Source organism: Salmo salar, chromosome ssa13 (assembly GCF_905237065.1).
Source record: "Salmo salar chromosome ssa13, Ssal_v3.1, whole genome shotgun sequence".
Lineage (NCBI taxonomy): Eukaryota > Metazoa > Chordata > Actinopteri > Salmoniformes > Salmonidae > Salmo > Salmo salar.
In genome coordinates, this window is record NC_059454.1 from 30,392,767 (window position 1) to 30,420,017 (window position 27,251).

General features: G+C 43.7%; 2 protein-coding genes and 1 non-coding gene across 20 annotated transcripts in view; 1 reads left to right on the forward strand and 2 right to left on the reverse strand.

The window, feature by feature from the left end:
• Positions 1 to 1,438: 1,438 nt before the first annotated feature.
• On the reverse strand, positions 1,439 to 20,393 carry LOC106566878 (cyclin-dependent kinase 11B). 17 transcript variants are annotated; one of them, XM_045693133.1, is made up of 21 exons: positions 20,304 to 20,366; positions 19,634 to 19,670; positions 19,120 to 19,253; positions 18,543 to 18,682; positions 18,209 to 18,336; positions 17,936 to 18,080; positions 17,285 to 17,463; positions 17,010 to 17,138; positions 16,801 to 16,899; positions 16,499 to 16,600; positions 16,295 to 16,369; positions 15,876 to 16,096; positions 15,557 to 15,647; positions 13,859 to 13,980; positions 13,539 to 13,644; positions 13,126 to 13,247; positions 12,799 to 12,906; positions 11,832 to 11,948; positions 8,297 to 8,445; positions 2,293 to 2,482; positions 1,439 to 2,080 (listed from the first exon to the last, which is right to left on the reverse strand). In XM_045693133.1, exons 3-21 carry the CDS (start codon positions 19,228 to 19,230, stop codon positions 1,988 to 1,990), a joined length of 2,427 nt encoding a protein of 808 aa, XP_045549089.1. In that variant the 5' UTR covers positions 19,231 to 19,253; positions 19,634 to 19,670; positions 20,304 to 20,366; the 3' UTR covers positions 1,439 to 1,987. The 17 variants fall into 17 exon arrangements, with proteins under 17 accessions (XP_045549089.1, XP_013990870.1, XP_013990872.1 ...); XM_014135395.2 differs by having other exon boundaries at positions 18,209 to 18,387; XM_014135397.2 differs by having other exon boundaries at positions 18,209 to 18,387; positions 19,120 to 19,250; positions 20,304 to 20,326.
• trnaa-ugc (transfer RNA alanine (anticodon UGC)) lies at positions 6,217 to 6,292 on the forward strand. Its single transcript has one exon. It is a non-coding gene; the product is annotated as a tRNA-Ala (tRNA).
• A 114-nt stretch (positions 20,394 to 20,507) lies between the features above and the next one.
• The window catches only part of LOC106566879 (solute carrier family 35 member E2A), a 45,056-nt gene continuing 38,312 nt past the window's right edge, over positions 20,508 to 27,251 (reverse strand). For both annotated transcript variants that reach the window (XM_014135407.2, XM_014135406.2), the window contains exons 8-9: positions 26,397 to 26,542; positions 20,508 to 26,100 (exon numbers count right to left, since the gene is read on the reverse strand). In XM_014135407.2, the coding sequence (XP_013990882.1) occupies positions 25,863 to 26,100; positions 26,397 to 26,542 (384 nt within the window). In that variant the 3' untranslated portion in view covers positions 20,508 to 25,862. The remainder of the gene's footprint in view (positions 26,101 to 26,396; positions 26,543 to 27,251) is intronic.

A 27,251-nucleotide genomic window follows, 5' to 3' on the forward strand; every position in this document is an offset into this window, starting at 1 on the left:
CATGATCATTAAAACAGACGCACCTTGTGCTGGGGACAATAAAAGCCCACTAAAATGAGCAGTTGTGTTTCACACACACATGCCACAGATGTCTCAAGTTGAGGGAGCGTAAAATTGGCATGCTGACTGCAGGAATGTCCACCAGAACTGTTAATTTCTCTACGATAAGCCGCCTCCGATGTCATTTATTCGAATTTGGTAGTACGTTTAACCGGCCTCACAACCGCAGATCACTTATAACCATGCCAGCCCAGGACATCCACATCCGGCTTCTTCACCTGGGGATCATCAGACCGGACAGCTAATGAAATTGGGGGTTTGCTCAACCGGAAACTTTTAGCACAAACTGTCAGAAACTGTCTCAGGGAAGCTCATCGTCCTCACCAGGGTCTAAACCTGACTGCAGTTCGGCGTCGTAACTGACTTCAGTGGGCAAATGCTCACCTTCGATGGCCACTGGAGAAGTGTGCTCTTCACGAAAGAATCCCGGTTTGAACTTTACCGGGCAGATGCAAACAGCGTGTATGGCGCTGTGTGGGAGAGCGGTTTGCTGATGTCAACGTTGTGAACAGAGTACCCCATGGTGGCGGTGGGGTTATTGTATGGACAGGCATAAGCTACAGACAACAAACACAATTACATTTTATCGATGGCAATTTGAATGCACAAAGATACCGTGATGAGATCCTGAGGCCCACTGTCGTGCCATTCATCCGCCGCCATCACCTCATGTTTCAGCATGATAATGCACGGCCCCATGTCGCAAGAATCTGTACACAATTCCTGGAAGCTGAAAATGTCCCAGTTCTTCCATGGCCTACATACTCACCAGACACGTCACCATATTTGGGATGCTCTGGATCAAAGTTGCGTAAACCAAAAACATTGTTTGCAGTCATATGAACTGTTTCGACCTTTATTCAGATATGAAACACCTAAGACATCCAGCTAGCTTAGTTATCCTTTAGGTGGCCCCAATGCTTTGCCTGCTCATTTGACACATCAGGTGTAATACTCCACAGAAGGGCTTAGAGGGGACTCGCAGATAAACTGATTAATGCATGTCCATTTCTGCTGATTCTAAGGAGTACCCATACGAGGGAAGGTTTTTCAACTGTTCCAGTCCAAGCAGCCAGCCGTATCCCAAGAATGAGAATGTACGGTTTATTTTCCTCTAGCTAGAAATCAAATAACTTGATGGTTTAGTCCTAAAAATCACGAGCCACTTCAACAACAAATACAATCAGGAGCTCTTTCCCCGAAATGTCCTGAGACAAAGTGTGCAGTGCAAAAGAGGACATCACTCTTGGACGGTTACTATAGAGCCGGGTTCAAGGCTGGAATTTTTGTTGGACTCTACGTCCTTTCTTTTTTCCTTTGGCAGGCAGTGTGTGGTGCTGTTTGCTTAGCTCAGACAGCATTTATAAATGCCAGCAAAAGAGTTTTACATTTTATTTCTAGCAAAAACATGTCCTGGTATGTTAGCCGTCAGTCACACAGTTAAGTCCTTACAATATGATGGATTGACATGGATCTAACGTTGCTTCATTATTATACAGTAGCTCCAGTACTCAGGAAATACCATCCACTTAAAATCTGATCCTTTTCCGCAGTGTAAAAAAAACACGGAAAACAAAACAAAAAGACATGAGCTAAGCTACTGACAAATTGTAGTTCGGTTTCGATGCACTTGTCACGAGTCGAGAATGTTAAAAGAAGTGACGGTTAAACTGTTGGGATTCATCCATACGGAAAGAGACATTAAGCGGATTTGTCCGTGGTTCATGTCATGTAATGACCAGTCTGTACCCTCACAGGGTCATAGTGAGGGCAGTAAGCTGACCCCTGACCCCTGACACCCGAGGCCATTCCCACAATAAGCCCAGCCACATTAAAACCTACATGTCCTATGATTCATTGTCTGGTCAGGTGACCATGCTAGTCTCTCTTTTTGCATACACAGGGTGTCCTGTCCTCCATGTGCAGCTCAGAACTTGAGGCTGAACCCTGGGCCCACAGCAGAAGCCCCTTGGTTGCTGGTGGTTAGATGGAAGCCGGTGTCTTTCAGGTCATCGTCACCCTGGAGAGACGACAAGCCACACACGTTAGCTGATGAGGTACATTGCTGTTATGCCACGAAAATAATGTATTCTAGAACCATAAGTAGTAAGCAGTGGGAGGATGTCTCGACAACACAGAGTGCTGTAGGTCTATAATCTGTGTATGACAGAAACTGAGCTCAGATGTTAAACCCTGGACGACATAGGGATGTAGAGTTCAACCCAGCCTCACCAGCTGACTGTAGCCCAGGCCTCCCTCGGGGGGGCGCGGGCTGGTGCCCCTCTTCACCCTCTGTTGCTCGCTCTTGGCGGGCCAGGTGGGGAACATGGACGGGTCGATGGGCTGCGGCGTCTCCCGGAAATACTCGTGCTTCAGTGCCTCATCCGACAGGATCCTCTTGCTGGGGCAGTAGGTGAGGAACCTTGGGGAAAGGGAAAAAGTCAAGGCCAGGGGTGGCAGAGGTCACTGAAAATGGCAGCACTTCTGTCATCTGTATTAAAGATTTCACAGAGCACATAGGGTCCCTCTCCATAGTCTAAAGCGGCGTCCTTTCCCTCATCTCATCTGAACACAGGGTAAGTGAAAGCAACAAGCCTGACAATGAAATTTTGACCTTCCGGGATTAATAAAGCTGTTTTGAATTGAACGCCTTCCAAGAGTTGTAAAATAACTGGACAGGCAAAAGACAGAAGTTGGAGAGAAGCCGATGAGGAGAAGAAGTCCCCTTTAAAAACTATTGAGATTAGGGCTGACCCTATTTAGTCGACTGGTCGATCGACCAAGATTTATTTAGCGAAGCAGTAGCAAAAATGTTTTAAATACAGTATTGTGTACAAGACACCTGTCTGATTTGCGCCTGTGAGTGGACTGATCTATTGTGATGCCGTGGGGATGGCACAGTCCCATTAGTCTACAACATATGCTACTGAAACTGTATACAGTTATATTACATAACAAATGGTGCAACACTAATAAAAATAATTACTTTATAACAAAATGTGCCTTCTCCCGCGATGGATAGTGGTCGCTGTCCTCGTTTCAGAAGCACATCTGTGCTCTGTTGAATTGGCGCCTTTCCCTAGACCATGTTGCTATGTGCCTAATAGCAAAGTTAACCAGCATAATGGTGTTGAGAACAATACGGCAGAGGCAGCAACAGAATGAGACCAGAAAACAGCCCTTGCCTTACTGTCGATGAAAAATGAGAGGAAACCCAACCTTAATGAGGTTATTGATTATAGACCTATCTGTTAAATATGCCTGGCTTTATACATCAATATATCTACAGAAATAAGACAGGTCCTCCTTCTGTTGCCTGTTTGTTTAATAGCGTACTGATTCCGTGAGCACCAACCCTCATGCAACGACATGTCAAGTAAACAATTTCACAAATTCAGCTTAAAAAAAATAACTAGAATAATCGTCACTGTAATAAAGGATTTACACTTTCCCTTAGAACAGCCTCTGGTATTATTTATCATTTAGTGTTTACACTGTTCCAAAATCATATTTATAATAACAATTACGCTCCTTTTTCTTGATCTCCTTCTTATTGTTATTACTAGGATTATTATGATCATAGGTAGTAGGCGTTATGATATAGGTCAGGCCCCATTGTGCCCGATTCGGACTGGATTAGTTTTAATGGGGAGGTCGGGTAACAAATGATGTGCACGAGCACAAAACACCACATCTGTAATTTGAGTCCCGTTTGAATCCACCATGTCAGTAATTTTTACATGGCAGGAGAGTAACAATTCCAGCCAGCATAGCCTACTGTTTTTTGGCCAACTCCAAGGTCCTCTGATAATACTAGACCTGTGCTAATCAACATCCTTGTGTTTTGAGAGAAAATGTCTGACTGGTGAGAAACTTTGACAGGTGTTGCTTGCGGTTTGCGCATGAAAAAAATAACTGATTCGATAAATTTAACTAAGTTCGCATAAACGATATATGAAATGGCCTACATGTAGCCCATCAATGTTTACAGTGAATGCTTTTGTTTATGTTTTGTGTGTATTAATTGAATATTGCCAAATGCATCAAAATTGCGCTTATTTGATGCATCCCTTGCTGTTAATATTTACACTTAAAATCACACTGACAGAGTCATTACATTTTGGTACACCAGAATTACATTTAATGTCCAATTAAACGCTGCGTTTGCCTTGCAGCATTGTGTTGCAGAGGCAGTTGCAGTGCGTTCGGTGTGGTGTATACGTCAAACTGTATGCTTGACAGAAATGGTAGCAGAAGGTGAATGTTGAACTTTTGTTGCATACATATCCAGATGATGATGCATACTATTTTGCGCAACGACTGTCGGTGTGATCTAAGCGTTAGACTTCCTCATCCATAGACTTAAAATGCATCGCAAGCGCAATTGCACTGTTCAACTCACATCTGAAGGCATTTAGGACGTAGTGCGGATCGCTAAAATCCCCTAATGATTATGATCACACTTCCTCAATTTAAATATTATGGCGACACTACACGAAAGATGGTTTCTAAACCATACCAAACCAAGCTTGAGTTATCACCTGGACATGTTGAAATAATGTATCTTGACGGCTAGAATAAAAATCTCCAGGCTTCCGTCATAACTGTCTATTACAGGGGGCAATTTGGAAATAACTAAATCACGTCCGAATTGTCCTCTGAAATAACAGACATTCTGGAGTAATAATTACAACCAAGCTTCTCTAGTAATACTAATCCTGTGCGAATAGCTCTTCGGACACGTGCACGCGATGCATACATATGTCATGTAAATGAGAGCGGGGGTTGAGGGAATAAGGAATGTTTTTCCTTAACAAATTAGAGATTTCGGTAACAGAATTTTTCTGTCAGAAATGTCTAATTATGTTGCAGCTTCAGTAACATGGACAGTGCGATAAACACTGATGTTCTATGGTGGTCTGCAACAGGGAGGAGAAAGACAACGGGTGCTGGTCAGTCACTGTCTTATTTATTTTTACACAGCGGAGCAAGTCTGAGCCCAGCCCGGCACAATCAAATCAATTGCTAGTCGGACTCCCTCTAGTCATTTGTGTGTCTTAATTATTTAATCAAACAGTGTGCTTAAAGCATCAGACAAGCTCAGTGAATATAGTTGATTTGATTAAAACACATAGGATGTGTCAAATACACTGCTCAAAAAGATAAAGGGAACACTAAAATAACACATCCTAGATCTGAATGAATGAAATAATCTTATTAAATACTTTTTTCTTTACATAGTTGAATGTGCTGACAACAAAATCACACAAAAATAATCAATGGAAATCCAATTTATCAACCCATGGAGGTCTGGATTTGGAGTCGCACTCAAAATTAAAGTGGAAAACCACACTACAGGCTGATCCAACTTTGATGTAATGTCCTTAAAACAAGTCAAAATGAGGCTCAGTAGTGTGTGTGGCCTCCACGTGCGTGTATGACCTCCCTACAACGCCAGGGCATGCTCCTGATGAGGTGGCGGATGGTCTCCTGAGGGATCTCCTCCCAGACCTGGACTAAAGCATCCGCCAACTCCTGGACAGTCTGTGGTGCAACGTGGCGTTGGTGGATGGAGCGAGACATGATGTCCCAGATGTGCTCAATTGGATTCAGGTCTGGGGAACGGGCGGGCCAGTCCATAGCATCAATGCCTTCCTCTTGCACTGACACACTCCAGCCACATGAGGTCTAGCATTGTCTTGCATTAGGAGGAACCCAGGGCCAACCGCACCAGCATATGGTCTCACAAGGGGTCTGAGGATCTCATCTCGGTACCTAATGGCAGTCAGGCTACCTCTAGCGAGCACATGGAGGGCTGTGCGGCCCCCCAAAGAAATGCCACCCCACACCATGACTGACCCACCGCCAAACCGGTCATGCTGGAGGATGTTGCAGGCAGCAGAACGTTCTCCACGGCGTCTCCAGACTCTGTCACATGTGCTCAGTGTGAACCTGCTTTCATCTGTGAAGCGCACAGGGCGCCAGTGGCGAATTTGCCAATCTTGGTGTTCTCTGGCAAATGCCAAACGTCCTGCACGGTGTTGGGCTGTAAGCACAACCCCCACCTGTGGACGTCGGGCCCTGATACCACCCTCATGGAGTCTGTTTCTGACCGTTTGAGCAGACACATGCACATTTGTGGCCTGCTGGAGGTCAGCCTCCCCTGTAGCTCAGTTGGTAGAGCATGGTGTTTGCAACGCCAGGGTTGTGGGTTCGATTCCCACGGGGGGCCAGCACAGAAAAAACAAAATGTATGAAATGAAATGTATGCATTCACTACTGTAAGTCGCTCTGGATAAGAGCGTCTGCTAAATGACTAAAATGTAAATGTAAATTTTGCAGGGCTCTGGCAGTGCTCCTCCTTGCACAAAGGCGGAGGTAGCGGTCCTGCTGCTGGGTTGTTGCCCTCCTACGGCCTCCTCCACATCTCCTGATGTACTGGCCTGTCTCCTGGTAGCGCCTCCATGCTCTGGACACTACGCTGACAGACACAGCAAACCTTCTTGCCACAGCTTGCATTGATGTGCCATCCTGGATGAGCTGCACTACCTGAGCCACTTGTGTGGGTTGTAGACTCCGTCTCATGCTACCACTAGAGTGAAAGCACCGCCTGCATTCGAAAGTGACCAAAACATCAGCCAGGAAGCATAGGAACTGAGAAGTGGTCTGTGGTCACCACCTGCAGAACCACTCCTTTATTGGGGGTGTCTTGCTAATTGCCTATAATTTCCACCTGTTGTTTATTCCATTTGCACAACAGCATGTGAAATTTATTGTCAATCAGTGTTGCTTCCTAAGTGGACAGTTTGATTTCACAGAAGTGTGATTGACTTGGAGTTACATTGTGTTGTTTAAGTGTTCCCTTTATTTTCTTGAGCAGTGTATATGAAAAAATACCAATCGATTGGTCAAAAGAACAGACAACTTTTTTTTGTCAGGGACATCCCTAATTGAGATGCATACTTCCTCTGCAAGGTCAAAAATCAGGTCACAGTCCTAAACTCTCCCCCTACAGCCTGGTGCCATGGAGGAGTGTGATGTTCCAAACTGAAACAGGACTGCCATGTCCATCCGGAAAGCCTACACACTCAATGAACAGACTTACACCAGTCCAGTTCTGCGGCTGAAGGAGGTCCAGCCTCCAGTCCAAACATAGACCACAGGGGGTCAAGGTCTAATGAGACGGCTAGCAGCCACTGGCCAGGGGTCACTGCACTTCCTGGGTCATGTGACTGTTGCAGCATTCCACTCAGTTGGACTGGTGTCAAACTTCACCCAAAAGCTGACCCCAGCCCCTCCCTTGGCCATACATGGCCACCCATTACAGGTGTATGACGCAAATAATAGGGGTGTGAATGTTTAAACTAAATTGAGATCGTTAGCGTTTAGAAAAAAAACCCTAACTGAAAAACAATCTTACAAAATGTAATTCACTGTGCAGTTATCACAAAACATATGCTTTGCCGTGTTATAGCCTAACTAGATGATATGCTATAAAGGCCTAGGGAAAGTTGTGCATTTAAATAAAGGTGAACTTAAGGATACTTTGGTAAATATGTGAGATACAGATTACCAAGACATATGCACATGGTTCTTTCTGCCTCCCTCAACCTCTCTCCATCTTGCTGGCTCGCCTGCTACTTTTCTTCGCCGATGATGCGAGTGTGTTCAGTCTTCGGTCAGTTGCGTGTAAAATATCCTAACATTAATTTATGAAAGGCCCTGCTTTAATGCAGTTGTGAGACACAGGCAAGCAAAGATAAAAACCAAAGCTGTGAAATGCAATACAGGTCTGGAGGAGGGCTGAGGTACTTTGATGCAATGCCAAAACACTACTTCTCTGTCCTGTTTATAGTCAGCTTGCCAAGAGTGCAGTGACTGAAGCAGAAGACATGGAGAGCATATCACAGGGCAGGCCTGACAGCAGACACATTACATCAAGGCATAGCAATGCTGATGTTAAATCCCCCCTGCTGAAAGAGCAAAGACCACATTGGCACAGACACACAAGTCTTTCAGGTTGATGGATAATTAAGAATAAGGTACAAAAAAAATGCATTCTCTCACTTTAGATACACTGCACAGTTGAGGTTGAATTTCGAGTAAGTCTGAGGTTTGGTGTAAAGGTGAGTTAGGTCAGGTTTTTTTTAATAGGTTAGTAATGAATGGTGTTGTAACTAATCATGTGGTTGAAATGGTTAGGGGTAAGTGCAAGTCTGAAGTTGAGTAGACGTACTTGTTCATGAGGTCGAAGCCCTGGTCTGAAAGCAGGGCTCCGAAGCGCTTGCGCATGTTGTTGTAGGGGTACTCTGTGAAAGTCATCTTCTTCACGGCAGGGAGTTCGTTGTAGCCCGGCCAAATCTTCTCGCTGGGCGACCCCAAGTCCTGGTGAGAACACGCATCAACACACAGACAGAGATATTATGTGTATATGAAGGGTGGTCCCCATTTTGTCTGGTATGTTCTGAACTGCTAAGTGAGGAGTACTGGAGCACAGTTAAGACCACATGTTTTAATCTGAGTTTTACGTCACACTGTCTAAAAGAGACTGGGTCATTGAACCGCAGTCACTTTCTGAAAAATAGATTGTGCCGTCAAATTAAATCCATTTAATCCGACTATATTATATTCCTAACTCTGCAACCCTGTGGGGAGATCATAAAAACTGCAAAACTCACAAAAACGTGGTGGCTATCAAGAATGTATGCAGATGTACAGTACCAGTCAAAAGTTTGGACACACCTACTCATTCAAGGGTTTTTCTTTCTTTTTTTTTTAAAACAATGTTCACATTGTAGAATAATAGTGAAGACATCAAAACTATGAACACATGGAATCATGAAGACACCAAAAAAGTTAAATCAAAATATATTTGATATTCTTCAAAGTAGTCACCCTTTGCCTTGACAGCTTTGCACACTATTGGCACTCTCAACCAGCTTCACCTGGAATGCTTTTCCAAGTCTCGAAGGAGTTCCCACATATGCTGAGCACACCGGCTCCAACGCTCGTCAGATGTGGCAGGGCTTGCAAACTATTACGGACTACAAAGGGAAGCACAGCCGCGAGCTGCCCAGTGACACAAGCCTATCAGATGAGCCAAATAACTTCTATGCTAGCTTCAAGTCAAGCAACACCAATTTGCATACCGCCCCAACAGATCCACAGATGATGCCATCTCTATTGCACTCCACACTGCCCTTTCACACCTGGATAAAAGGAACACCTACGTGAGAATGCTATTCATTGACTACAGCTCAGCGTTCAACACCATAGTGCCCTCAAAGCTCATAACTAAGCTAAGGACCCTGGGACTAAACACGTCCCTCTGCAACCAGATCCTGGACTTCCTGACGGGCCTCCCCCAGGTGATAAGGGTAGGTAACAACACGCTGATCCTCAACACAGAGGCCCCTCAGGGATGCGTGCTCAGTCCCCTCTTGTACTCCCTGTTCACCCATGACCGCATGGCCAAGCACGACTCCAACACCATCATTAAGTTTGCTGATGACAACAGTAGTAGGCCTGATCACCAACAAGACAGCCTATAGGGAGGAGGTCAGAGACCTGGCCATGTGGTGCCAGGATAACAATCTCTCCCTCAACGTGATCAAGAAAAAAAAGAGATGATTGTGGACTACAGAAAAGGAGGAGCGAGTATGCCCCCATTCTCATCAACAGAGCTGTAGTGGAGCAGGTTGAGAGCTTCAAGTTCCTTGGTGTCCACATCACCAAACTAACATGGTCCAAACACACCAAGACAGTCGTGAAGACGGCACGACAATGCCTATTCCCCCAAAGGAGACTGAAAAGATTTGGCATGGGTCCTCAGATCCTCAAAAAGTTATACAGCTGCACCATCGAATCATGACTGGTTGCATCACCGCCTGGTACGGCAACTGCTCGGCCTCCAACCACAAGGCACTACAGAAGGCTAGTGCCTTGCCAGTACATCACTGGGGCCAAGCTTCCTGCCATCCAGTACCTCCATACCCAGCGGTGTCAGAGAAAGGCCCAAAAAATTGCCAAAGACTCCAGCCACCCTAGTAAAAGACTTTCTCTCTGCTACCACACGGCAAGCAGTGACAGAGAGCCAAGTCTAGGTCCAAAAGGCTTCTTAACAAGCCATAAGACTTAACAGCTAAACAAATGGCTACCCGGACTATTTGCCTTGTCCCCTCCTCCCATTTTTACACTGCTGCTACTCTTGTTTATTATCCATGCATTGTCACTTTACCTCTACCTACATGTACATATTACCTCAACTAACCGTTACTGTATATAGCCTCGCTACTGTTATTTTATTGTTGCTCCTTAGTACATTTTTTTACTTAACTTTCTTAGTAAATACTTTAACCCTTTTTATTTTCTTAAAACTGCGTTGTTGGTTAAGGGCTTGTAAGTTAGCGTTTCACTGTAAGGTCTACACCTTGTTGTAGTCGGCGCATGTGACAAATACAATTTGACTTGATTTTGATGGCTGGTTTACCTTCACTCTGTGGTCTAAATCATCCCAAACTATCTCAATTGGGTTACGGTTGGGTGATTGTGGAGGCCAGGTCATCTGATGCAGCACTCCATCACTATCTTTCTTGGTCAAATAGCCTTTACACAGCCTAGAGGTGTGTTGGGTCATTGTGCTGTTGAAAAACAAATGATAGTCCCACTAAGCGCAAACCAGAGGAGAGCATATCTCTGCAGAATGCTGTGGTAGCCATGCTGGTTAACTGTGCCTTGAATTCTAAATAAATCAGACAGTATCACCAGCAAAGCACCCCCACACCTCCATGCATCATGGTGGGAACCACATTTGCGGACATCATCCCATCACCTACGCTGCGTCTCAACAACAAAAAAATCTCAAATGTGAACTCCTCAGACCAAAGGACAGATTTCCATTGCTCGTGTTTCTTGGCCCAAGTAAGTCTCTTCTTATTGGTGTCCTCTAGTAGTGTTTTCTTTGCAGCAATTTGACCATAAAGGACTGATTCAAGCAGTCTCCTCTGAACAGTAGATGTTGAGATGTGTCTGTTACTTGAACTCTGTGAAGCATTTATTTGGACTGCAATCTGAGGCTGGTAACTCTAATAAACTTATCCTCTGCAGCAGAGGTAACTCTGGGTCTTCCATTCCTGTGACGGTCCTCATGATAGCCAGTTTCAAAATATTGCATTATGGTTTATTCGACTGCACTTGAAGAAAATGTCAAAGGTCTTGAACTGTTCCAGATTTACTGACCCTGATGTCTTAAAGTAATGACGAACTGTCGTTTCTCTTTGCTTATTTGAGCTGTTCTTGCCATAATATGGACTTTGTCTTTTACCAAATATGGCTATCTTCTGTATACCACCCCTACCTTGTCACAACACAACCGATTGGCTCAAACATTAAGGAAAGAAATTTCACAAATTAACTTTTAACAAGGCACACCTGTTAATTGAAATGCATTCCAGGTGACTACCTCATGAAGCTGGTTGAGAGAATGCCAAGAGCGTGCAAGCTGTCAAAGGCATAAGGTGGCTACTTTCAAGAACCTTAAATATATTTTGATATGTTTAATACTTTTTTGGTTACTACATGATTCCATGTGTTATTTCATAGTTTTGATGTCTTCACTATTAGTCTACAATGTAGAAAAAAGGAAAAATAAGGAAAAACCCTGGGATGAGTAGTGGTGTCCAAACTTTTGACTGGTACTGTAGGAGTGGGGTAAAGTGCTATTACGTTCCAGACAGTATGAAAATGGGACTTCTTGATCAAAATTAGCTAACCTTAAATATCTTGTTAATTTGGTCGATTTCAGATTTTCCAGGGAAGAGAGGTTTCTGGGTAAGGAGCTCTCCAAATATGCAGCCCACAGACCACAAGTCCACAGCTGTGGAGTACTCCTGTGGAGAGAAAAACATGCTAAAACCACAGTATTCCAAGGAACAGACAGCACTACATGAGTCTGGGTTGGAGTGTTTAGTCTGGGCGAGGGCAAGCCTTGACTTGGTGCTGCGTATATGTAGTCTTGGGATATGTTCAGAACCATACTTCTACAATATTTGAAGGTGTATGAAGTATGTGTTGCGTTGTCTGGCTGTGGCAAGGTTCTCAGTCAGGTAGGGACTTGTTTAGGGTTTAGAATGGGACCATTTTGACTGTAGAGGGTCTTTGATGTTTGAGACATTTTGACTCAGTTGTTTTGCGTCTTTGTAGAGCAGAGGTATTTTGACATAGTATTCTTGTGTCTCCGAATGCAGGTGTGTAATCTCGTTCCCAGCCACTTCCGCCCAAATGCAAAGAGTCTGGTAGACCAACACGCCAAACTTGGCCTTCATTAGCCAATATAGAAAGACCATCAGAAGCTCCCGGTGCATAGGCTTCATCTATCAACCAATCGTTTCCCACAACACCTTCCCCCTAACCCTCCCCATATGCTAGTACACCACAAGCACAGAGCTACCTACACCTCACAGTCATGTGATTCGCAAAAATGTTATGACAAATACTTCACTCAGTAATGTCACTCCCATATAATTCTATGGTCATTCCCACCAAGGCCAAATTTGAATCATTGATGTACCAGGCTTATATGCAATGTGCTCAATAGCCTGGGAACGAGGTTAATTACTGTGTGGCTATGTTGCCCGAGACACTGATCAAAAGATCGGTTTTGCATGTCATCCAACAATTTATCATTAGGATTTGGGGAGGGTAAACTGATTCCAGATCTGTGCTCAAGTTCCGACTCACTTTGGCTCCCAGCAGCAGCTCTGGAGAACGGTACCACAGTGTCACCACCACAGGCGTATAGGGCTTCAGGGGAGAACCATACTCACGGGCCAGACCAAAGTCCCCCACCTAGAAGAGCGCAACAAACATCACAAAGATGCCTATGAGGCAAGCACACCCTCTCACACACATTAACGTCATTATTCTTTGTCATCAACAAGCCTAGAGCCAAGTATTTCTTCATCCGAGCCATGGATGACCTAATCCTCATCTGAAGTTCCCAACCCACAGTGGTTTTAATATAAATGGGACATAGCATAACATAATACAAGAAGATATCTATGGCACCTTAAGGATCCCCTTGTGGCTGAGCAGCAGGTTGGAGGTCTTCAGGTCGCGGTGGAGGATCCAGTTGTCGTGGAGATGGCGGACGCCTCGCAGCAGTTGGATCATCAGGGTCTTCACTTCACCTGAGGCCAACGAAAAAGAGGAAACAAGAGACATGAGTTCATAAACATTAAAACAATCATTTAAACCCCAGACCACATCGTCTGGGAAGAAGTACTAACCCTTGTGGTAGCATGGTCACCACAGAAGCATGACAACATTTGCTAGGTAAACAAAGGGAACCCACCAGAGCTCACATTTCATTTCTATTCCAAACAGAGCACCACTTACCTAGCCACATGATATGGGAAAATGGCTGGTGGACATTTGCATACCGCATTAAGTCCAACTCAAACTGTATCCCACAAAGTTACCTGGCAGGAAAGGCTGTTTCATGGTCTCCATCAAGCTCTTCAGGTCGTGCTCCACGTAGTTCATAACAATGTAGATCTTGTCCATGTTGCTTCCAACAACGATTTCCTAACATGGGAGAAAACGTGATTAAGTACGAGTTCAGCTAGCACTAGTATACATTGCTCTTATCCATTTTATTACTTGAATTTGTGCTACCCTTTCAGATGAAAGAAGCTATACAAAACTAATTTCGAAATATTGGAGGGGGGCTTCCTCTAAATCAGGTGTGTGCCACTCACCATAGAAATAGAAGACCAATATGTATTTCTATGCTCCTCACCCTGACAGTGACGATGTTGGGGTGCTGGGCCTTCAGAATGGTGTTGATCTCTCTCAGAGACGTGATGGGGAAACCTTCTTTCTCCTTCTCCATCTTCAAACGCTTCAAGGCCACAATCTCATCTGAAAGGGAAAGGTGTGTTTTAGTGTGTGTCCGAGTCCAGGGATGGATTGGAAATCGATTGCAAGGTAGCCCACAGTGACTTTGGAATGAATTCATACCCCTTGACTTTTTCAACATTTTGTTACGTTACAGCCTTATTCTAAAATGGATTAAATAGGTTTTTTCCCCCCTCAATCTACACACAATACCCCATAATGACAAAGCAAAAACAGGTTTTTAGAAGTGTTGGCAAATGTAATAAAAATAAATATCACGTAAGTATTCAGACCATTTACTCAGTACTTTGTTGAAGCACCTTTGGCAGCGATTACAAGCTTGGCACACTTGTATTTGGGGAGTTTCTCCCATTCTTCTCTGCAGATCCTGTCAAGCTCTGTCAGGTTGAATGGGGAGCATTGCTGCACACCTATTTTCAGGTCTCTCCAGATATGTTTGACCGGGTTCAAGTCCGGGCTCTGGCTGGGCCACTCAAGGACATTCAGAGACTTGTCCCGAAGCCACTCCTGCATTGTCTTGGCTGTGTGCTTAGGGTTGTTGTCCTGCTGGAAGGGGAACCTTCGCCCCAGTCAAAGGTCCTGAGCAGGTTTTCATCAAGGATCTCTCTGTATTTTGCTCCGTTCATCTTTCCCTCGATCCCGACTAGTCTCACAGTCCCTGCCGCTGAAAAACATCCCCACAGCATGACGCTGCCACCACCTTGCTTCACCATTGGGATGGTGCCAGGTTTCCTCCAGATGTGATACTTGGCATTCAGGCCTAAGATTTCAATGTTGGTTTAATCAGACCAGAGAATCTTGTTTCTCCTGGTCTGAGAGTCCTTTAGGTGCCATTTGGCAAATTCCAAGCGGGCTGTCATGTGCCTTTTACTGAGGAGTGGCTTCCGTCTGGGCACTAGCATAAAGACCTGATTGGTGGAATTCTGCAGAGTTGTTGTCCTTCTGGAAGGTTCTCCCATCTCCACAGAGGAACTCTGGAGCTCTTTCAGATGACCATCGGTTCTTGGTCACCTCCTTGACCAAAGCCCTTCTCCCCCGATCGCTCAATTTGGCCGGGCGGCCAGCTCTAGGAAAAGTCTTGGTGGTTCCAAAGTTCTTCCATTTAAGAATGATGGAGGCCACTGTGTTCCTGGGGGCCTTCAATGCTGCAGAAAGTTTTTGGTACCCTTCCCCAGATCTGTGACTCGACAATTCTTTCTCGGAACTCTACAGACAATTCCTTCAACCCCATGGTTTGGTTTTTGCTCTGTCATGCACTGTCAACTGTGGGACCTTATATAAACAGGTATGTGCCTTTCCAAATCATATCCAATCAACTGAATTTACCACAGGTGGACTCCAATCAAGATGTAGAAACATCTCAAGGATGATCAATGGAAACAGGATGCACCTGAGCTCAATTTCAAGTCTCATAGCAAAGAGTCTGAATACTTATGTAAGTAAGGTATTTCTGTTCTTCAATTTTTAATACATTTGCAAAAAAAAAAGTGTAGAATGATGAGGAAATAAGAATAAGGCTGTAAAGTAACAAAATGTGGAAAAAGTGAAGGTGTCTGAATACTTTCCGAATGAACTGTACCTGTTTTTTTGTCCTTGGCCCTGTACACCACGCCGTAGGTCCCTTCCTCGATACGATTAAGACACTGGAACTCCTCGACACTGCGACACCCCTGGAAAAGACAAGAAACCAATGTCAATCAATACGTCTCTATATGATTTGCGTGTGTGTACAGGTATGGGTCAAATTTGTTTTCGTTTTCTGTCAAATACTTGAGCATTTCTTGAAATATTCTAATGGACCCCAATATACTGGGTAAGCTAGGTCAAGCGCTCCTCAGGTATTTGAAATAAAACAAACATGTATTTGACCCAGGTGTGGTGTGCTGCCAAACACAGACCTGTAGAGCTGGCAGGTACTTGGGCAGCTCCTTCTTTAGCTCCACCGGGGAGATGGGAGGAGAGTCAGGGATGTAGTTCTCCTCAGGTTCAGGGGTGGCTGAGTGGGAGTGAGACACCGACTGGGGGGTAACATCTCCCTCCCCTGCTTCCTCCTCCTCCTCGTCCTCTTCCTCCTCCTCTCCACTTTCCTCAGTGTCATGGTCAAATCGGGACTCAGGCACTGGGATGGTTAATGAGGGGGCAGTTATAACTTATAGAAAAATAACAAAATAGTATCTAGCAGCTGGTTGAGTATACCTCCTAACCTTTTAGATAAACAAGCTTCAAGACCAGTCAAAACAAGCTTTACACTTAGACATGACATAATAATACCTGTTCAAATGACTGCCACCAGACAAATGGGGTGTGAAATGCCTACCTGGGGCAATATGGTTGCTGTTCCCTCTTTCTTCCTCAAACTCCTCCTCAGACCGCTCGTCTTCACTCACGTCACCTGAAACACAGACAATGGGTGGGTCAGAGCCATGTCACCGTGACAACACCGTAATGGTAGTCAGGGATAAGACACGCACACGATCACACACACAAATCACAATAACAGAGACAGACAAATTCAGCAGACCTGCAGTCTGGTCAGATTCTCCTGAGCCCGAACCCGATTCCTCTTCCTCGCTGCTAGATCCATCATCATTCTCCTCCTCATCATCAGAGCCTGACCCTGAAACTAGGAAAGGGAAGTCCACTCTGTCACCACCAAACTACCCACATGGACATAACAAGATGTGTCGACTGAATATCTATAAACAGAACTCTGTTACTGATTAAATCAGTGGTAGTTTGCTTTTGTTTCATTCCTTTTTTGTGATGCCAATCTGGTGTAAAATGACAGTGGGGTATGTTGCGACTGTAAATGAGTGTGTCTACCTAAGGAGGACTCTCCTGTACTGGTCTTCCTCTCGCTGTCACTGATGTCCTGGAGGTCAGAGAGAAGGTCCTTGTCCTCAGGCTTCTCATCCTTTGCCGCTGGACCACAAACACAAGCACCGCATTATAAGTCATGGATTTAATTTATTTTGACGCTAACTACCACCAAAGCAATATTATCTAAAAACAACTTCATTGGTTAGTCTCACCACCAGTTCTGTGCGGCTCGCTGTTTTGCTCCAGTCTATCCCGGGGAGCCTGGTTGGGGCTGCGACTGCGGTGGCTCTGTTTGGGCTTGTCACCGTACTCATCGGGCAGCGCACGGTGGGGGCCCGGAACTGTCAGAGGGGGACAACACATTTAGCTTCCTTCACCAACAGCGTGCCCTTAGATACATCAAAAGACGTACATCATTCACACACACTCTAAAGCTATAAACTTTAATCTTATGTGTGTGTGCGAATATGCATGTGTGAAGCCTGACCTTCTCGCCGCACCTCGCGCTCTTTCCGGCGCACCTCTGCCCTTCTCTCCCTCTCCTTCTGCTCACGCTGCTCCTTCTGTTGCTGCTCACGGAGCTTGCGGTCCCTCTCGCGCTGGCGCTCCACCTGCTCCAACCTGTCCCTGTAGTCCGGGGAAGACGGGGGAATCCTGTCAGGAGCTCTCCAGAAACCCAAAAGTCACCCACCCCACACCGTTAATGTCTGCTTCAGGGAAGGGGAAGAGTACAGTATACAGTGTGACGGGGAAGAGTACAGTATACAGTGTGACAGGTAACTGCACAGTAAACGTGATGACTGAGCAGTGACTGAGGATCTGCAAGTTTAAAAGTAGACTAAGCAATATGACATCACAAGACAGTGGGGCAATATGCATTAATAAAAAAAAAATGCAGATGTTTTTTTTTGGTAGTCTTTGCTCTTGAAACTTTTGTTCCAACTTGCCCCACTCTTGGGGGTCATATTCTGATAGAGGTGTACAGTATGAGATGCCACTGATTAACAGACATGTTGAGAACTTCATATGTTTGAACACAAGTGATTTGTTCTGTTGTACATATTTGATAAAACAATCCACGCTAATACACCCAACTGTGTGTGTGCGTGTGTGTATGGTCACAGTAGTCGGTGGTCACCTCTCTCTGCGGGATTGTGCTCTGGCCTGTTCCCTGCGTTTCTGCCTCTCCCAGTCTCGCCGGGCCTTGTCTTGCTCCTCCCACTGCCGCTTTCTGCGCTCACTCTCCCTGTCCTTGTCTTTGGGCCGAACGCGTTTCCCTGCTGCTGTGATAAATACAAAATGTGATAGAGTGCTAATAGGTGCTACATATGCATAAATACAGTTTAACACTACATGATCCAGTCCCTATGCAGCATTCTACAGCGATACACGTCCCAGGATGGCAACGTACCTCCTTCAGCAGAGTGACTGCGGCGGCGTCTCTTGTCCTTTCTTTTCTCCTCCTTTCTGTGGTGAGATTTGTCTTTTCTGGTTATTTGCTGGGGAGGCTTTATTGCCAGCGATTCATCCTCTTCTCCCCTGGAATTGGGAAGACTGTCTAGTGCCAACGACTCAACAAACAGGCTGCCCCTGTGCATAGCAGGGTGGCGTTCAGTTGGGACAAAAATGGGAGAAAATGTATTCAAAAGGAATAAGTTCAGTTTTGAAACACATTTTTTCTCCATTATCTGGCCCGCCTGAACGTGACCCCAATTCCCAAAGCTCTTTTTTCGTATCCCCTTTACCTGTCCTCTGTGGAATCTTCCCGTATGTACGGGGAATTCCGGATTGTTATTTCCATTTTTTTATCCTGTAGTTCTCCTTCTTCCGGAGTGTCCCGTTTGGCTTCCCGATCATCCGTCTGTGGAACAGGGCACGGAACGCACTGGACAAGACATGAGAAAGAGGGGACATTATACCCATTCCCCAAAAAAATCATGTTAAAAAAAAAAGTATGTTAACCATAACAATGATTGATTGCACATATGGTAAGATCACGATAAAGTTTGAGGCACTGGTACAGGTATAGCTCCAGTCTGTGATACATTTCGATAAACATGATCAAGTCAAAATGGGAACCAGCATCCTCTGATGGGGGAAGAGAAACAATGTGCCCCAAATCAACCCCTAGACCCTTGTCAGGTGGAGATCTGAGCTATCGGATGTGTGTAAGTAATATGGCAAACATTTCACCTAGTTTATCAGGGGGGCAAGGTGGAGCCATTTCCACATTCCTTATCCCAATCTATTTTCAGATCTCCCCAAGTGTATAGGGGGTACTAGGGTCCGTTTGGGGCACCACAGCCTTTCTCTTCCGTTTACATTTTTCAGACGTTTGGGCTCCGTACTCTCCTCCAGCTCCCGTCTGCGTTTCTTCTCTTGGAGAATTTCGTCGAGTGTTTTCACTTTCCAGGTGTCCTTTTCGTCCCCCATCAGCACCCGCTCGCCACCGCCTGCTACAGAGACAGAGACCCCCTGCTTCAGACTAACATGGAAGGCAATGGAAGAGCAGTGTGCACTGGTGTCATGTTAGTGGCAACTGTGGTATTCATGTGCAAAGATTTCATTTCTGTTCATTAGGCATGTGATGTAGGCCTGCATGTAGCCTTTGGACAGTACATTCCACAGTTCAATGCATGCTTTTCATGATTTGCGCAAAGGTGTACATAGCCACACAAACAATTTCACACCTCGGGACAAGAGGGTTGTACGAATAAGAATTTGATGTGTAATAGTCAAGATGGGTCTTGCCCAGGATATAGAAAAAAGGTTCCATCGTATAAGGGTTGTATGGGAGAGGAGGCTCAAGTTTGTAGCCTATAATTTCTGTTGTTACCTGAGTAGCGCCTCGTATCTTATCCATAGCAGTTTCACTGGTACAAAATTTTAAAAAATCCCAAAAATGGAAGGAAAACGTCGGTGTGATAGAAGGGGGGAGAGAAGTCAAAGTCAAATAGAGATATCTACACACACGTTGCGTGAAACCGCACTGTGTAATGCTAAATGTGAACTGAATCTATGAAAAGTTACTCGCCGACACTCCTTACTGCCTAACTAGCTTTAATTCACCAGTTAGCAAGCTAAGCCCGTTGTCATAAATAAACCAACTCTAAACGTTACGTGATACCAATTAACGTACTATAGCTTACAGCTAACAGTAGCGTAAGCAAAATTCTCAATTACTAGTACCTACTGTATACAAATACGTGGCGGACGTTAGTTAACATCTGAAAGTGTACCTAGCTGCATTCGTCTTGTAACTAGTAAGCTAGTCAGAGCTCGATAGATAGATAGATAGATAGATAGATAGATAGAAGAGCTCCGGTCAGGTGCTAAAGTATGCTAATAAGCTAACATTAGCATTGGCGAGACCTGAAGGAGCTGGTGACAATACGTTTTAGTTTTTTCAGGAGAAAATTTAATTGAAATTCGTCTCCTCTCAATAAATCTGAAGCGGGTTAACTGAAAACGTTTTAATCCTTTGCATTACAAACGATTAAACAAACCTGAAATATGCTCCGCGCAATCTTGCACAACCGGAAGACTCAAACGCTTCCTTCTTCTTCTTCTAAAGGTCATACAATTACTTCCAGCTAATATTTCTTCGCTGGTTTTTGAAGCTACTGCCTTACTGCCACCACCTGGACAGGAGTTGCAACTGTTTCTAGGTGCAAAACGACAGATACAGTACAAGCAAACAAAAAACATAATGCAGAAGAAAAATATATTTTATTAATCATGTGCATAACATTATCGATTATTAAACATCATTACATCTCAGATAAAATTAACATGAACAGCTCCCCAAAATATACAATTAGGATCCTCATTGACAATTTTAGTGAACATTACCCCTTTTCACAATATTTTTTTTGTTATATTAGCAGTAGGTCTATTTTGATATATTTTCATCCCTTACCGGGGATTGACATTAAGGGTTGCCCTATTGCCTGGGGCAAGTGAATTGAGTAGTCGTGCAAGCCTGCCCTGAGGTTGCCCCATTGAGTAGGCAATTTTTTTTTAATGTGAAAATAACCAAACTGAAAATAATTCCAGTAGTCTAAAAACAGATCATTCTGGTTCCTCCCATTTGTATAAGTGAAATACAGACAATTTGTGGTATTTATGGCAGTCAGGCAAGTTGAGCCAGCTCTGAATTCCAGTACTGATTTTTTGATTGTTACCCTATGTTTAGGTGGCATTTCTGCAAGTAAATAGCTCATTTGCATTTTCTGCAAGTGATCATAACCTTCAGGCAGCCAAAACTCCTGTCTTGCCCGATGGTTTAGTGCCTTTCAGACTTGAATGTCAATCTCTGCTTACTCCTACACAATACTTTTCCCTTTCATCCTTGTGACTCACAGATTGAGGTATAATATTGTGAATTGTGACATATTGCTATTAAATTACAAAAGTGGTGATAAATCAGTGTAAAACTATGTCTGGTTCATATGACAACCAACACAATCATTTTGGGGAATGCATCAACATGAAATCTTAGTCCACAGGTTTCTTTAAAAAACGACAGAGGCCTCTCTTTCACGAGTGATACAGTACTTAGAAAATACAACCAAAAAACGAGTTTCTGAGCAAATTCTCAGAGAATGAGATGAAAAAGGTCACCTGGTGAGAATTTCACTTAACAGTAGAAATTATGTAGCATTCGATATAGCCCATCGGTTAAACATTTTGAAGTCTACAGTAAAAATCTTAATTACAGTAATCATATCAACACTGGACCATCAGTGAAAATCACATTTTGGCAAGAACATGAATTCAGAGAAATAGCCCTAAAGGCACAATTCATGTGCAAGTAAAGTGGCACTTGTAAAATAATTAAGAAAACAAAATCAGTCAACAGGAGTCAGAAAGAACTTGCAACTTGTAGCTATAAACATTGATTGATTACAATAGTCAGGGAACACAAGATTACATTGTAGTCAAATTCACATAAATGATCTGTCCAAACTTGAGACATCCACATATTGGGAACTTTCCTTTGCTGAACTTGTTGTTAGTCTGAGAAAAGCACCACACCATAACAAAACCAAGGAAATGCCAGTGCCATTCACTCAAGCAAACAGACACATTTCCTTTTTATGTCAGCTTCCCCTTACAAAATGTAGTCAGTTCTGTAGTTTCGCTTTATCCTATCCAACTGACCACACTTTCACTATAGACAAAGGACAACAAATTAGATCCAGTTTCACTAAACCTATGCTCAATAGTGAGGTTGAATAAGATTAGGTTGGAATCGAAACCTTGCACCTAGCTCTTTCAATCCACAGGACTGCCATTTTCTAATTAAGTTGGCAACTCCATCTATCCAGGATACTCTGGGGTGTAAATCAAACACACCAAACAAATCTGCAAGAATTGAATTCCAGCCGTGTCAGGGGTGCACAACTCCAGGGGCGTATTCATTATGCCAATTTTGTTTAACATTTTTTTTTTAAACGGAAGCAAACAGAAGGGAGGGACCTACCTGAATTTGTCCAATAGAAACTCTTGTTTTGCTTTATTTTGCTTCCGATTAGTTCTTAAACGGTTTCTGTAATGAAGATGCCCGTCCTTGGGGGCCGATGTACTGCTGGTTTTTGTTTCTCCCTGGTGCTTAATTGCTAAAATAGCCAGGGAAGTCACACACCTGGTTATGCCGGTATTATTCAGTTACAAGGCAAGGACGAGAACCAGGATAGAATGCAGGAGATGTACACCCACTGTCTGCTCGCTTATTCTCTGTCTACAGGCAGGCAATGGAGTAAATCAGTCCTTGTAGATTCCTCAACAGAATTGATATAATTGAGCTTGTTTAATGCAAATATTAGATTACATCACCCAAATGGTAATATAGAGAAATGACAGAGGAAATGGTTAAAATGGTTGAGACCTTGGGCGTTTCACAACCCGAATGACTAAAATTAAATGTGCTGTTAAAAAAGAATGCAAAGACAATAAAGGAATGTACTCAAGGCAAATAACAGTTTCATGTACAGTACTTGAAATACAGCACTACTTGAAGGACAGCACTTTAAATAAAGTACATCAAGTCATTGGCACCATACAGTGAAGTCCCTTTTAAAGCCAAATATTCAACTGACTCATAGCAAATAACAGGATTCAATGTGGCACATAAAGTAAGAGATGGGTGTGGAAGGCTACACAATGCCACAACATCCCAAATCAATCTCTCTATAAATAAACTGAAGGAATCTTTCAGGTTTCGTGCAAGAAAAAGAACAAACAACAATAGTGTCAAAGCAAGTTTTGAGAATATTTTTTTTATAGGTGAATTTGTAAGAACTGCAGATGATATGATCTCCGCAGACTGCACTCAAGGCTTTCAAATATTTCACATTGCTGTGAGAAGTTCAGTGTCAAAAGTGAGCTTTGGGAAAACAAACTCTCTACCTCTTCTCCCCTGAGGGTAAGACACACCTTTGTAGTCAGGCTAATGCCTCAAATATTTGCTTTTCACTTGTGAATAGTTGGTAAACAGCTGAGCTAATGCCCTATTGGAATTAATAAATGCCTTAACTGTTCTACATTATGATGGACGGTGGCTAATGAATCTGGAGAATAAAGCTGTTTTGTCAACGAGAATATGTGCCCATAACCATTATTTATTTTAAGACCAATGGAAAAAATAAAATCATAAAGGCAAGTATGCAGAAAAAAATAGGCTTGTATTGAACCACTTCCACCAATGAACATTGAGAGAAATCCTGAATTTTCACATTGTTTGAAAACAGGCGAAGGAATGGAACAACAAAAGGAATTGACAGTGTAACAGTGAAGTGAAGTCTGAAGGTCTGGCCATCTGGCCGAGTGCTTGTTTAAACACACCAGACCAGGGGCCTCATTTATCAACTATGCATACATTTCTTACTCAATTCTGGCATACTTGGGAGATTCTAGGATTTACGTCAGGGCCGGATTACCAAACGGTCAAACAGGGCACATGCCCAGGGGCCCAGAACCTTTTTTGGGTTGTGGATCCCCTGGAGGTCAGGAGCCCCCAAGACAGCAAATTATAGAACAAATCTGTACAATTGCAGGAAATAAGCTTTAAACTGCAACATTTTCTCTCAGCCTCATGGAGAAAATGTGAACAATAGCATGAGATGAGCTACAAAAAAGCAAATTTTTATCACTGACCCATGTCAAATAGCATAGAATTGGAGGAAATTAGCTTTAAAACTTGTTTAGCATTATTAAACAGAATTATTACTATTTAAAACAATTATGGGGGCCAAAATGCGGTAGTCCGGCACTGATTTGCCTGTGCAACAAAATTATTGCCATTTATCAAACTGTGGCACGGAACATAATCACGTTTTCATTGATACACTATATTTGTGTGTTCGTGAACAACCTCGCCTGGAAAACCTATTGATTCACTTATGGTAACAACAACGCCTTCATTTGCTGTTTGATTTGGAGATGTTGGAACTGGGCCATGATAGTTGCAAAAGAAAGCGCAATGGCAAATGTGAACACATTTCTGTAGAGGTGTGGGCAGAATGTTTTAATCTTTTGTAGTGACAATTCTTTACAAAAAATGCATACCGCCTATAGCGAGTGCCAAACACTAGTCGCACATTCTGCAAGATTTGTCTATTGAACAATTTAAAACTAAATGCTTCCTACAGCCCACACTTCCATGCAAAATACAAATTGTTGTTAAATATTTTCTTTATAAATACATGATTGTGTTTCTATCTCCTGCCTTGGTATATGCTCGGAGATTAAGGGTGTGTTCGTAAATTCAATCTAGAGTGTCAGAGGGGGTGCTCAGAGGAGGTGCTCAGAGGGCGATCGTAAATTCAAAGCGTTGTCAGATTGTCCGTTCGTAAATTCAGAGTGTTTCGCTCTCAGAGTGCACACTGGATGTTCTGGCCAAGCAGTAGGGTTGATCTGAGCGTTCTGACCACACAATGGCAGTCAAGCACCTAAGCTAACTGGCTAATTTTGGCTAGCTTGCTAACTATTTACAGACACAAATGAGAGAACAGCTCACTCTGACCATTTTACTGGCCCTAGCAGAGCTAGTTAGGCTGTTCTTATGTTATCCAGAGGGTTGGTGACTAACGGTGCTGCTGGCAACAATTTAATTATGCTTTTTGCCGACGTTTACTGACACCGGCCATATTCAACGGGCGTTCGTAAATTCCTCAGTTATTCTGCGCTCTGGCACACAGACAAGAAAGAAATAACAATATTTGCTTACAATATAGTTGATCAACCACTAGAAGTAGTGTGTACGCTTGGCTTGAGATTTGCGTGGAGATACTCACACTTTCCCGTCAAGTTCAAAATGGATAAACACCAAACTTTGAGGCCTAACTGGCGCAGGAAAGTTTAGTCTTTTTTTGTGTGCATGCAACTTTGATAAATGAGGCCCCAGGGGTGGGCAAACAACGGCCTGGCCGGATCCGGCCCATGAGCCCATTCAATCCGACCCACAGGAGGGAAAAATAAACAAATTAAAATAAGTTGTTTTTTGGGGAGGGGGGAAATTGTTTTGGGTTAAAAAATAAAACACTCCAGGCCACACTTGAACGTCTAAAACTAGATAGAAAGTATGTCGAAATATAAATGGACCTATACATTTAAAAATAACTGGAATGTTTCTGGCCCAAAAATTGATTTTGACAAACAAAAATAAATCTGTGTGGCCTCCGTTCAATTTAGAAATCCGGATGTGGCCCTCAAGCCAAAAAGTTTGCTCACACCTGCACCAGTCCACAGTCAAACAGTGGTCCGCGGTCAGACCACACACTAAGACAAGTTCACATAGGTATCAGAGAATGGATCAAAGTGAGGCCGAATGAAACCTCAAGAGAAACCAGCCTCTCAAATGGACCATTCCTACTGAACGAAACCTCACTTGAGTGACAGATCCTTCTACCATGCTATGATGACCTTTGACTTCCCTCATTCGTCGTAATACTGGCGCGAGTCAAAACATGGTCTAGTCAAATCGTCTGCGTATCAGGTTCTACATGATCAAAGTTAGAGAGAAGAGACCTCTTTGGTCTCTCCCCCTTGGTCTCCTGGGGAGTCTATCGGTCCGATGCTTTGAGCTTGTGATCCTGCAGTAGTGGTTTGTAGTTGTGGCCCTGAGCCTGGGCGTGGGCCAGGGCCTTTAAGGTGTGTCTCTGAAACTGCTTGGCCTTGTTGTACAGCAGCACGCCCACAAACACTAGGGCTGTGCCGGCAGCGCTGAGCACCGTGATGTGGTTGCTGAACAAGATGATGCTCAGCCAGACAGACAAGGCGTGCTTCACTGTGCTGGCTACACTGTGGAGGCAAGGTGAGGGTGTTAGACGCTGCTGCAGGCCGCAATAAATATTTATTGAATGTGACTGTGACAGACTGCCTGCCTGTCTAAATGCAATGACTGTCAAGGATAATAGTGCTACCTGAAAGTGCAATAGTCCCACCTGAAAGTGAGTGGGTGTGGGGGCTTCTCAATAAATTCACGTGGCTCTCTATCCTTATCCACTTTCCTTCATCTGTACTGAGGTAAAATAACTGATGGGAATGATGGCTAACTGTATTGAGATGCCCCCTGCCTGTGTGTGTCAGACTCCTACCTAAAGGTGACGGGAGATATGCGTCCCATGAGGGCGTAGGCGGTGACACTCTGCAGGTGGAACAGGGCCCCATCAAACAGCAGCAGCAGAACGATGTCTGGACTCCAGCTGAACGAACGCCCACTCTTCCCAATCACTGAAATGTCCTGGAAACACAAAGGAACATGGGAGAACATCTTCAAACTGTTGGCACTCCCCCAAACCAAATATCAGGTAAATTGCTAGCTTACCACTTTTATTCCAACTTAAAAAGGCAAACAGAATTTTCATTGCTTGTTTTTAAAACAACAATTTGTCAATATAATACCAGTATTTTGGTGATCATTATGATAGTAATAGTATTTTATCATTTGTATCTGCCATCAGTAGCTTTAGCTGCACAATACAATACTACACTGAACAAAAATATAAACGCAACTTGTAAAGTGTTGGTGCCATGTTTCATAAGCTGAAATAAAAGATCATAGAAATGTGCCATACGCACAAAAAGCTTATTTCTCTAAAATGTTGTGCACAAATTCATTTACATCCCTGTTATTGAGCATTTCTCCTTTGCCAAGATAATCCATCCATCTGACAGGTGTGGCATATAAAAAAGCTGATTAAACAGCATGATCATTAGGTGCACCTTGTGCTGGGGACTAGAAAAGGCCCCTTTAAAATGTGCCGTTTTGTCACAAAACAATGCCACAGATGTCTCAAGTTAAGTGAGCTTGCAATTGGCATGCTGACTGTAGGAATGTCCACCAGACCGGTTATCAGAGAATTGAATGTTCAGCATTCAATGTTCAATGGGCCAACGTCGTTTTAGAGAATTTGGCAGTACGTCCAACCAGCTCACAACTGCAGACCACG